The 13,405-nt window shown below is 35.5% G+C and overlaps 1 protein-coding gene across 1 annotated transcript; it reads left to right on the top strand.

The window, feature by feature from the left end:
* Positions 1-822: 822 nt before the first annotated feature.
* pgm2 (phosphoglucomutase 2) lies at positions 823-13,247 on the top strand. Its single transcript, XM_079846536.1, has 13 exons — positions 823-1,089; positions 3,082-3,249; positions 4,287-4,478; positions 6,947-7,030; positions 7,155-7,348; positions 7,990-8,179; positions 8,287-8,384; positions 8,461-8,644; positions 9,982-10,075; positions 10,917-11,046; positions 11,142-11,331; positions 11,434-11,567; positions 12,631-13,247. The coding sequence occupies exons 1-13, from the start codon at positions 1,015-1,017 to the stop codon at positions 12,731-12,733; spliced, it is 1,836 nt and encodes a 611-aa protein (XP_079702662.1). The 5' UTR covers positions 823-1,014; the 3' UTR covers positions 12,734-13,247.
* The last annotated feature ends 158 nt before the right edge of the window (positions 13,248-13,405 follow it).

Consider the following 13,405-nt stretch of genomic DNA (forward strand, 5'->3'; position numbering starts at 1 on the left):
TGAAACTAGCACAGTACCACTAAACTATTCCTCATATTAAGCAGAGATGTATAAGAAGTCAGTGCATGGCTACCAGCTGAGTCAATTGTTAGCTGGTGTCCAGTAGTCTGGACATTAAATGTTTTATAATATTATATTATATATCGAAGATCTATATGTAATTAACAACAAACATTCGTATTTCACACACTGAATGTTATTTGTGAAATTATCAAATTTATTTTAAGTGAGAAAACTTCTTGTCATGATTTTGATACCTCGTATTCAGTCATACGTAATCTACCGTCTGAAATCTGAAATTCTCTTCATGTTTCTAACAAATACCAATTTTATACAGATACATTTAGCTTTATTACTTGCAGCACATCAGTTTGATGGTGTGTCTCATATGGAAACGACTTCAGTGTTAGTGTCACTAATAGCAGTAGTTTGGAGTTTGTAATATACAGGTATAGGCTACAGCTTTGGATCCTCATGGATAATAACATGAACAAACTTTAACATGAACGAACACTTTCATCATTTCACCATTAAATGTGGAACTGTCTTCGATAATAGGCTACATTTATTGATATTTTTTTGCATACGCCTTGTTGATTTTTTGAAGGAAATGGTAAGCTGAGCAGTTGCAGGAATCTCCTTCAATAAGTAGCGTATCTAATAACACTATTTTGTTCCTACAAGTAATTACAAATAGTTACGGGTCACTGAAGGAGTTTCCTGAAACTTGGGGGACAGGTTGATGTGCGAGTGCTCCACCAATGAGCGGATAGGCTACGCAATGGCATGCGCGAATCACGTGTCCCGCCCCTTCGAAACCCCGCCCACTTCGTTTCATTCACTCAGCAATACGGATATACTACACATTATTTATAATCCGACAGCTACAGTCACTGGTCACGTTATCATTAAATTCACCCAGAGCGACCGATAGCATTCATATGCCAGTGTAAAAGAGCAGAAGTTGAATCTCTTAATTGCTTGAATTACAATTTAGTTCCGAAGTAGATCAACATGGAGAACGACCTGGATAGCACAGGAGACAGTCGCCTGGACCAGGCTATCAAGCAATGGTTACAGTATGACAAGGTAAGACCAAACACATGCTGTTATGTAGCTTTAAGTATGTGAGATCGGACATCTTTAGTGCTGAACCTGAAGTTCAGTATTGCCAAAACCCCTTTTGAGTGGCGCAATAACAGCTCAGCTAGGAAACAGCGAAGAGGAACATCCATTATGTGGCAGTTATCCACTAACTGAGTGCCACTTTTCAGTAGTAGCCTAAAAATGCTCTTTACATTTAAATGCTCAGTTTCCTATTGATATGACAGGGATTCTATTAAAATACTTTGCTCAGAGGTTGTTCAGGAGACTTTGATCAGCTTTTGTCCAAGACGTTTCTCCTAAAATTCTTTTTGTAGAAATTAAAAGACAAATCAGAGTATAGAGCCAACTATAAAATGAATAGGCTATTACACTACTGTTCAAAAGTTTGGTAAAATTTTGACTGTTTTTGGAAATAAATCTATTATGTTCACCAAGCCTGAATTTGATAAAAAATAACTTTAAAAACGATTTGAATATTTGTTAAAATGTCATTTATTCCTGTGATGGTAATGCTGAATTTTAAGCATCATTACTCCAGTCTTCAGTGTCACATGATCAGAAATTATTCTAATATGCTAATTTGATGCTCAAGAAACTTTTCTTATTATTATCTATGCTGAAAACAGTTGTGCTGCTTAATATTTTTGTGAAAACCATGATATGTTTTGATAAATAGAAAGCCAGATGGAAATCTTTTGTAAAATTATAAATGTCTTTACTGTCACTTTTCATGCATCAATTTAATTGCAACCTTGCTGAATAAAAGTATATGTATATATATATATATATTTAATTACCACCCCAAACCTTTGAATGGTGATATAGATTTTAATTTGGTTTGAATTTTTATTTTCATATTGAAATCTGTCTTTTGATTGCAAACCTTGGTATCTCAGCAAATCTGAGCAGTTTACAGATTGCTCTGACAGTCTGAAGGAGACACATGAGATCACTGGGGTCTAGCCTATTTCTCAGGAGAAAAATCAGAAAAGCCTTTAATCCCAAGAGAAACATTTATCTAATCTAATCTGTAATTTCTCATCAGGAATGTTTTGGAATTGGGCAAATGAGTCTTGATTCATTTAGCACAAAAACACATGACCTGCCTGATCTGAAAGCGTATGAGCACTAGCCTATACTTCAAAAACTGACAAACAGCCGCAAATTTTTTCTAGATTGTTCGGTTACCCTGAAAAAGTCAGAGTATTCTCTAATATACTAATATTCTGTATGTTAACTAATATGAAAAACAAGTGCACACATCATAGTGTGAGGGAAATACTTTTCATTTGTTCCTGATATTTAATAGAATGTAAATCATTGTCAATGGACAGGTCCATAAATGCAGTTTAATGTCATTACAGTAATTGGAGTCGTGTGCTTAACTGGGTCACATGAAACGTGGTTAAAGGTTTTACTCAGAAGTTTATGGTCATGGATTAGGTAAAATTGGATGTTCAGATTTCCTCCTCTTTTTCAGTGCAAAAAAATGTAGCGGAGCTTTTTGAATCTATATTAGGTATCACTATATGATTAATTTAAGTATATTGGCAGTGTAGTCACCAAAATGATTCTATTGGCCTGTGTGCTACTCAGAGAGGTCATCATAAGTGTAAGAGCATCATAAGAGCATCCTCACATGGTCTCACTTATCAGGAGCGTGAAAGCATATTGTCCCTCACACACACACACACACACACACACACACACACACACACACACACACACACTACTCACAACACTAATCAAAATCATCAGGACGAAGTGCCTAGAGACAAAGGCTCTCCTTTCTTCCCTCCTATTCCTTTTTTTTATTGTCACTTCTATACAATATGCAAAGTCGACATACAACCAACATTTACCTTATTTACTTTCTTAATACACATTCCTGCTCTTACTGGAATGATTCATGAGTGCACATTATTTGAAATAATTTTTAAAATGATAGATGATATTTTTTGTGTGTGTTTACAGAATCCAAAGACGGCCGCTGCCGTGCGGTCTATGGTTGAAGATAAAGCCATGTCAGAGCTGCAGAAGTGTTTCGGAGCCCGAATGGAGTTCGGCACAGCGGGACTGAGAGCCGCCATGGGACCTGGAGTGTCCCGCATGAATGACCTCACCATCATACAGACCACTCAGGTGACGTAGCTTCCCATGTCATCTTCCCACCTATTATCTTATCACTCGGAATCATTAAAACTATACAGGAGATCCTAAGCTATGACATCAGATCAAAAAGATTGAAGTGCTCTTGGTTCCACACAGAACGACAGACTTCTTTCTGGTGACATATGCAAGACTTCATTTACTCCACTTAAACCCCGCTTCTGCAAACTCGCGTTCATCTACCTCGACTTTTCAGAGCAACAGCCACATCTCAAGATCTAATCAACAGCTTATGCATAGAACAAAGTCTGTACCCTACATTTCTTTTCAATAAACCGTAAAACTCTGATGTACGTCACAATATGGAAGAAAAGATTGGTCATTACTTCAGTTTCATTATGACCTTAAGGTGTGAAATTATGTGAAAAATTCACATCTGACACCGAAGTCACTTTCAAACCAAGTATCTTCCTGTTGGTCAATGTGGTGAATCCCCATGGCCCAATTTAACCCATTGCGAGATCTGTGCAGATTTTGTTTCTTACAATTGCAAAATATAACCGAGAAATAATTCAGAATTGCGAGATATAAACTCTTCATGCATCCCATTGCGAGATCTGTCTGTTTGTGAGTGCAAACAGTCTGTTTGTGAGTGCAACCAAGTCATACTTTTATGTATTGGCTCTGTAGAATGTGACCAAGAGTGTGAATTTCATTGGTTGGCCAGTTTTCTTTGCAGTATGATGGAAAAGAGATTAGAGAACCTCTTCTGGCTTTCCATAAAAAATCTGTCGCATTGTCGGTATGCAAATGTTCTTTCAGGCAAAATTAAAATGTTTATTGCACCAAATTTTTGCACCGATCACTCTTCTTGGTGTGAACAGGACTTAAACTTCTATTTTGATCAGTGGAACAAAGCACTTGTACAGTATACAGTCCAATTTATTAAGAAGTTTTTCTTATTTTCACATAAATTTAAACACTTTCAGAACGCTGGTAAATGTTCTGCAAAGCATAATCAAGGTAATGGACCAATATTAATATTAATTCCACTCTTTTGCTCCTGGTAGGGTTTCTGTGTGTACCTGGAGCAGTGTTTTACAGATCTGAAGCAGAGGGGGGTGGTGATTGGGTTCGATGCTCGCGCTCACCCCCCTAGCGGCGGCAGCAGTAAAAGATTCGCCAGCCTTGCTGCTTCTGTCTTCATCAGTCGAGGGGTCCCAGTCTACCTCTTCAGTGACATCACACCCACTCCATACGTGGTACGTATGAACCTGCTACACTGACTTACACTGTGGTATAGCATGACACATTAGCACCCATGAGCCTGAGCACCCACTCACTTTCAAAGAAATTAATACCTTTGATTAATACGACGCTCTGCAATGTGCCTTATAGGGGTCAAACGGCTTGTCATTGGGGCAGTACCCTTAAAAGGACATCTTTGTACACTTTTTTTCCCCTTAAAAGTTGCATATTATTACCTTAGAGTAGCAATACTTACCTTAAGGTACTACTATGAACCTTTATAGGGGTTGATAAGGTATAAAGTTGTCCTTTTAAGGGTACTGCCCCAATGACAAGCTGTTGTACCCTTAAAGATACATTTTTGCACATTTTATCTGAGAGTGAACAATACCAGTGAACAACCACAGCTTCTTAGGGTTTATTGCTTTAATCAAGCAGCAAAACTTTTTTTAACATTGGTAATAAGAAGAAATGTTTCTTGAGGACCAAATCAGCATAATGGCATATTGACTGCGACATGTTCCACTACCATTTACCACAGTAAAAAAGGTATACAAAAATAGAAAAATTGTATATACAAAAATCTACTACTTTCCTTTACTTGCTGGTGCCATGGTACAGTAATGGTATCACCGTGGTACATATGCCATGGTACTGAATGAATACCATACTACTTTGCATGCTACTCCAAGATGCTTCTATGGAACATAGACAATATGAAGTAGCAACACTGTGTCTTTGTAAAACATTTTCCCATTATTTAGAAGTGTTGTCCATTGTAGTTTGTGTTTATGTTCAAATATCTTTTTGAAAATTTTCTACGTCCGGCTACAAACAACTAATTACAAATCAAAAACCAAACGCATGAGAAAGAAGACAGATACACACAATTGCATGTGAAAACACTGTGAGATTGTTGCACAAGAGACTGGAAGGGTTCATGAAGATTCTTCACCAATCATCAACTTTTCTGTTCCCATGAGCACGCGGACAAACTCTCACTCATTCTCTTATCACTCTCTCAACCTTTCACTTTGAGCCCTCAAACAGCTTTCTCTCACTCTGTGTCCTCTAGCCCAAAAACAGTTCGGTCCCTGTTATGTAAAATGGAGTATTAGTTCACAAAACACTGATTTAAAAAATCAAATATGTCATATTTCTTAAACTCAAGAGGGAAACGGTTATGTCATCCACTGTAATTTGACATATTCTTTTGGTGGTCACGGGGGAATCTAAATGTCATATTCTCAATTATCAGCCTAGTGTGGGTCTGTGTACAAATGTGCACAGTCAGAGATCTGCCACACCATGATCATGTGAGCCTTGCATGCTCAGAGCACATGTTTGTTCTACAATATTAGGTAGCTACTTTTTAAGGTAGTGTTACTTTTAAAAATTACATGATACATAGTTGTGTTACTCTAGAAATTAGACATAAGAAATTAAGCCCCTTAAGACCCCCTGTGGTGAAAATCAAGTTTTTAAATGTTATTTATATCTCTATGTGGTGTTTTTAATGTGCTTTAAGACAAACCATGTGTAAATTCATAAGTCAACACCATTGCTGAGTATTTTCTCCTTAAAACTCCTTAAAACACGGTTTAAAATCGCTGGCGTTTCTGACATCACAAACTACCTTGTAACCAATCACGTCATCGTGCGGCAGGCTTTAGCATGGCGTTAACAGGGCCTTGAGAGAAGCCAGGTTATCCTGGAATATTTTTCTGTTGATATGAAAAATCAGGTATATTTAGCAATATAGTGGGTGAATTATGTATATGATGTATATTACAACATTATGATGTACTATGCCTTTCTCGACTGACTTTGTTGAGTTGTTCAAAGCGTTTCTAAGGATATTGATTTTTAGAAGGCAGCTGTCTGACTCCTTATTGGCTGTTCGATAACGTAGTCAAGCCAAACGTGAATCATATTAATTACCGTTATGTGTCCGACGTTGTAGAGCGATACATAAAACGCATTACCATTCTGATACATCGACTTGTAAACGAGTTGACGGAGTGGATCTCTGAGCTGGTGTGAGTGAGTGGAGGCGGGGATAATTTGCATGTTCATGGATCTGTGTATATTAAATGAAGAGAGGGTGTAGATGCATTCAAGCCATTTTAAGGCATTTTGGTGTTCAAAAAGACTACTTTTAAGGGATAAAATTATTGACTACAGGGGGAATTTAACTGTTCTAAAATCATTTTAGATCAAATATCATTTCTTGATAATAATTAGAAATGATGAATATATTACATTTTATTCCGAAATATTAAAATACATATTAAAATAGAAAACAGCTATTTTAAATTGTAATAATATTTCACAACATTACTCATTTTACTTCATTTTTCTATCAAATAAATGCAGGCTTGGTGAGCATAAGAGACTTCTTTCAAAGACATAAATAAATCTTTTGAACGGTTGTGTAAAGTTAAAAAAAATTAACACCTCTTTTCTTCCTTTTCCTTCTCAGCCTTTTACTGTGTCACATCTAAAACTGTGTGCTGGTGTCATGGTAACAGCCTCCCACAATCCCAAACAAGATAATGGATACAAGGTATCATATATCCCTCAAGCTAAATATGCTAGATCTTTGATTTAGAAGAATATATTTTGAGCATGTTTTGATTAGACTTCTAGGTATGATCCATTTTTCAATGTGTGTTGTGTGTGTGTTTAAGGTGTACTGGGCAAATGGAGCTCAGATCATTCCTCCCCATGATAAGGGCATTGCTGCAGCTATAGAACAAAACCTTGAGCCGTGGCCTGAATCATGGGACACAGATGGAGCTCGTCAGAGTTCCCTTCTCAATGACCCATACCAGGACATACACAGAGAATACTGCCAAACCATACAGCAGCACTGCTATCACAGGTACACTCGCAAAGACATGTCTGAAGAATTAGGACTGGGTCAAAAAGTTGATTTTATTCAATTTCATTTGAACCATCTGATTTTAATTTTCATAAATTCCTAAATTAATGCTTTCATCAATGAATGGGTAAAGTAAACTGTATTTATGATTATGAAATGATGCCTTTAAACATTACCTATTAAACTTTTTTTTTTTTTTTTCTGAAAAATGAAAGTCATGTGCAAAGATCAAATATCAATCATTACAACTCTCTGAGTAGTTTTAGCATGTTATTGAATATGGCTATGTTAATGTATTTGGTATTGGCCGACAAGATCTGCTGCGCTACTGCTTGCATGTAAGCATGTAAGATATCCTGCTGCTGCAGCATAAGTAGACATGCATAAATCCCATAGCAGATCTAGGCAGGAGGAGGTGGAGGGTATCAGATTAAATCTGATACACTGCAGGACTAGCTTGCAGCAAACAATGAACCAGGCTATTTAAATATTGAGCAATCAGGCCAATCAGCTTGTGCCATGCGGTAAAGATGTGATTGCTTTCAAATTTCATGTAAAGGACTACGCCCTCTACAGTTTCATTAGTACCCAGCCCTAATAATTAATCAATCTGATTTTTTACACCTCTCTTGTCCTCACAGGGAGCTGAATAAGAATACAGAAGTGAAGATTGTCCATACATCAGTTCATGGAGTGGGCCATTTTTTTGTCCAGGCTGCTTTTAAGGCCTTTGACCTTCAACCTCCATATGCTGTGGAAGAGCAGAAGGATCCTGACCCGGAGTTCCCCACTGTCAAATACCCCAATCCTGAGGAGGGAGAGGGAGTCCTGGTACAGTACACACACACACACACGCACAGCACACTTATGCTGTGGAAAATGTGCTCTTAACATGCAATGCCAGATGGACAGTAATCTGTATGTGTTTGTGTATGTAGACGCTGTCCTTCGCACTTGCAGATAAAGAGGGAGCAACTGTTATTCTGGCAAATGACCCTGATGCTGACCGACTAGCTATTGCAGAGAAACAGAAGAGGTCCGTGTTATTTGACATTTCGTGTTGATTTTCATTTTAAGTGTCATTTTATGAACAGCAATCTTTCTTTTTGTAGTGGGCAGTGGAGGGTATTCTCTGGTAATGAGTTGGGTGCTTTGCTCGGCTGGTGGATTTTCCAATGCTGGAAGCAGCAGAAAGGAGAGGGAAAAGCCTCCATTAAGGATGTATACATGCTATCCAGCACTGTCTCCTCAAAAATCCTCCGTGCCATCGCTGTGAAAGAGGGCTTCCACTTTGAGGTACCTCTGCTTTTTACCCATATAATGTGTGTAATATAATGAGTGATTCCTTAGTTTCGTGGTGCCTCAATCACAGTGGTTCTCAACCTTTTAAGACCAAGACAATTTTTTCCTAACTAAGCTGATGCATACCTCTGCTACTTCTATTGTAATAAAAATAAATATACTCAAAAATGTGATAGCAGTTTAATTTGTTTACGTTTTAATTAAGGTTATGTGTATATAACTAACTACGTTTAAAGAATTTTAAGACTTTTTTTGGGCCCCCTACTGGGCCCCGGACCCTCGGTTGAGAACCACTGCTCTATCCCATGGAAAATGTTCTTTTCTGATAGCAGCGAATATTAGTTATGTTGCTAAATTATAAACTGAATTTAGTTGCAAATTGACAAATTGATTGTTCTATGGGTCAATAAGAGTGTGTTGCCACAGCCCTGGAAATCTTGGAAATATCAGGGAATTTCAAAAGTGTGAATTTCAGGCCTGGAAAAGTAACATAGTCAAGAACATTTCTATAATCAATATACATTTCCAGAGTCTGTATTTACACTAAGTGCAAATAGCATGCCTTATTAGGAGAGGCTATTTACACTATCTCCGCCCACTGATGTCTGGTTGGGCCAAACAAAACTATGCAAAACGCTGACTTGTCAACAGTAGCAATAGTGTGGGGTAAGGTAATATTGCTCTACTCCCTTTTCCCATTACATATCAGACTGGAAAAGCATTTATTTTCAATAAAAATGAATAAAATATTCGAAAAGTGTAAAGCGTCTAACGTGTGTTTAATAATAAAGTGTTGATCGGTTAGGGGTAGGGGTAGGTGTAGGAAGGGCTTTATTTTCCCAATAAGGTGGTATCCATTTAATAATATTAATAAATATAATAATTTACTCTGTTATTATTGCATACCGTTTAATGTACAACAACACTGAGGTGCAAATAGTATCTGCCACTATTTATAAATAGCATCTAACTACTATTTACACTTATTGCAAAGAAAATACTGCTATTTTTACAGTGTAAATAGAATCTATCACTATTGTCACTTAGTGTAAATAGCATATCACTAAGAAAATACTGCTATTTTCACTAAGCGCAAATAGAATCTAGTAGTTATTTGCACCATACATCTTTGTAGCCTAATGCTCACTTCTAAAGTATTTCTTTGGCTCTTCTTTGTGAATGTGATCTCACATAAAATGTTTTTTAGAATAGCTAGAAAAGTTGATAAAATCATGGAAATTATTTGCTTTGTACAATATCATGTTTGAAAAAATGTTTATCTTTTACGTTTTTTTGTTTGTTTGCTGAATCTCTGCATGTCTCTTACACAGGAGACTCTAACAGGCTTTAAATGGATGGGAAACAGAGCCAGGGATCTCATGGACCAGGGAAAAACTGTTCTGTTTGCCTTTGAAGAAGCTATTGGTACACTCACATCCACACACCGCGAGTCACTAAAAACATGCAAATTTATGTGCATTTGTGAGGTTCTGGGAACATTCTGTCTTTAGTAACCCAGTGATCAAAAGTTCAAGACACTAGAGCTCTCTTAAAGCTGCAGTCTGTAACTTTATTTTGAGTTCAAAATTTACAAAATTGATATAAGCTAGTACCATGAGTAGTGAGTATCATGAATCCTTTTTCCAAACCATGTTTTTGTCTTATCCTGAATCACTACGGTACACCTATAATAAGTGTTAATATTTTGACTACTTTAGACTGGTTAGGGTCGTACCGCTGTGGAGTAGTCCAGTACCTTTGTGACTCGTCATAGACATAAACAGAGAGAAGTAGCAATGTTCTTCCACAAGACGCATGAAGTTGTGTTTATTAACCACTAGAGCGCCAAAAGTTACAGACTGCAGCTTTAATAACAGAAATCATGGAGGCCCTTGCGTAAGACACCTAACCTTACATTGATCCTTTGTTCCTTTTGTATGTGTACTGTTAAGTTGTACTGTTCATTTTGGATGAAAAATTTTCTGCTATATAACACACAACCTAAATCTTTATCAGTTTCACCTTGTCCTAGCTAGTGCGGTGTATCATTATATGATACATATCACAATGAGTCAATTCATTTTTATGCATCACAATATCATAATATTATTAAGAACCCCTTATGTTTTAAGCAAACATAAAACTAACTATCCTCTACATGAGATGGTTCTCCGTCAGTCTTAGTTGGAATATTTTTTTAAATACACAGTGGTGCATTACCTCCAAAGCCTTTAACATGTTTTCTTTGGTTGCATTGTTGTTGTAGGTTACATGTGTTATACTGCAGTTTTGGACAAAGATGGTGTGAGTGCGGCTGCCATTGCTGGCGAGTTAGTCTCTTACCTGGCTTCTAAAAATATAACTCTGTCCCATCAACTCAGATCCATTTATGAGGAGTATGTAACAAAAACTTTAGCATTGACATCTCTAATACATTTTCTTGTATCTTCTTGTTAATCCTTATTGTCATAATGTCTCTCAATGATTTCAGGTATGGTTACCACATTACCAAGAATTCCTACTTTATCTGCCACAACCAAGACACCATAAAGCGGTTGTTTGAGCGTCTTCGGAACTACGACGGGGAGAATTCGTACCCTAAAGAGTGCGGGGGCTTTGCCATCACAGCAGTGAGAGACCTCACGACCGGCTATGACAGCCACCAGCCCAACAACAAGGCTGTGCGTTGCCCATAATGATTAGAATTATTTTGATAGCTGATATTATTTAAATGTTTCTTATCTTATATCTTTTATTTGTGTGTCTCTTACTATTACTCACAGGTTCTGCCCACCAGTAAAAGCAGTCAGATGATTACCTTCACTTTTGCTAACGGGGGCGTGGCTACAATGAGGACCAGCGGCACGGAGCCTAAAATCAAATATTACACTGAGCTCTGTGCTGCACCAGGAAACAGGTTTAGAGTGTTACCATTTCACACTTTATAGGCCAAATCTTATTATTATTAATAAATAAATGTATGGTACAGTACAATATAATTATTGCAATAGTAATATATTTCTTCTTTTTTTTTTTTTTTTTAAATTATAAATAATACTAATTTATATATATATATATATATATATATATATATATATATGTAACAATATATGACATGTATATGACTTTAGTTATATAGAATTACTATTATGTTTTAATTATATATAATATAAAAATCATTATTATTCTGTACAGTATATAATACTACTGTTATTATGCGATATGACTATACAATAATAATAATAATAACAGTAATATATTACATATAATTATATATGACTTCAGTTATAAAAAATAAGTATTATTATTTATGTATTATATATAATTTATTATTATTAAATACAGTTTTAATTTTATAATACAATAGTATGGCAATAGTAATATTCTTTGTTAATTTGTTTAATTTTTATAAATGAATACAAATATTTTATAATAATACAACAATAATAATATATTACATATAATTATCTATTTAGTAATAGAATAGTATAATTATTATTACTTGTGTATCGTATAAAATATATTGTTAGAATTATTATTATTCTATACAGATATTATTATTATTCAAAATGACTGCATATTAATATTAATAATAATAATAATAATAATAATAATAATAATGACATATTATGATGTATTAAAATATGCTAATATTTTTTAACATTACGATGTGATAAACATTTCCAATAGTAGTTTTCTATGTTGTCACATACAGCATATTTTATTAAGGTATGTTGTAAGGTAGTAGTTGGTCATCATTGTATTAAATGTATACATATTTGCATATATATATATATACATGTATTTAAAATATATGCATATTTGCACATTATATGCACTGTACTCTGCAAGAATAGTAAGATCAGTATGGTAGACATAATCATAGTCTAGGCATTTGCTAAATAATTTAGTAGTGGCACATACCACTTGAATAACTCATAATCATGTATAAACAGGTTTTCTGTGTTTCTTTTCTCTAGTGATCTTAACCAGTTGAAAACTGAATTGGATAACTTGGTTGATGCCATTGTGGAACACTTCTACCAACCTGAGAAAAACAGCCTGACTCCTCGACCACAGTGAGAGATACAGTCACACAGGATTACAAAGATATTCATATCTCATCTAATTCTGATGTTAGTCTTAACCTACCATATATAAACACTATTATTAAAGCTTACATATTCTGAGTCTTATTCTAAGGAGGTTTTCTCATTATGTAGATCGAAGAAGGTGCCACATGAACATAACACTTGCCTTTTTCATTTACATTTTTTCCACCTCTCAGTTTTCTAATCTACAATGTTATGGGATAAAATAATGAGATATTATTTTTAATTTGCCTTTTTTTGACCTACAGTAGTGAACTATGAATGTACTAATGCAAATAAAGTGTGCTTGAATTAATATAAAGATTATTTATCTCAGCAGATATGTTAGTTGAGTTGATTGACAGAAATGATTCCATATTGCTGGAGCAGTGGACAATAGCTAGTTTCTGTTAAATTCAGCCATCCAAATAACCTCAGAAATCAAAATGCCAGCTGATGTCATTTAATACCAGCATTACTCAAATCTAGAATAGTTTTACCAAAAATCACTTAAAAGAAAAAAGAGGGACCTAAAAACCTTACTTTGAAAGAGCAGAGTTTGCCACTTTTACATGATTCCATTTCATTCTCATTCCATCATCTACATTAAGTGGCCTGTAATAGTTTTATTTATTATTATTTGTTATATATAACAAACTCAACC

Source organism: Squalius cephalus, assembly GCF_949319135.1.
Source record: "Squalius cephalus genome assembly, chromosome: 2".
NCBI lineage: Eukaryota > Metazoa > Chordata > Actinopteri > Cypriniformes > Leuciscidae > Squalius > Squalius cephalus.

Bases quoted from the DNA above. Each gene is read 5' to 3' on its own strand.
- pgm2 (XM_079846536.1), top strand. From the start codon at position 1,015: ATGGAGAACGACCTGGATAGCACAGGAGACAGTCGCCTGGACCAGGCT. The intron at 7,349-7,989 runs GTACACTCGCAA...TTGTCCTCACAG, and splicing joins CAGCAGCACTGCTATCACAG to GGAGCTGAATAAGAATACAG. The intron at 8,645-9,981 runs GTACCTCTGCTT...TCTCTTACACAG, and splicing joins AAGAGGGCTTCCACTTTGAG to GAGACTCTAACAGGCTTTAA.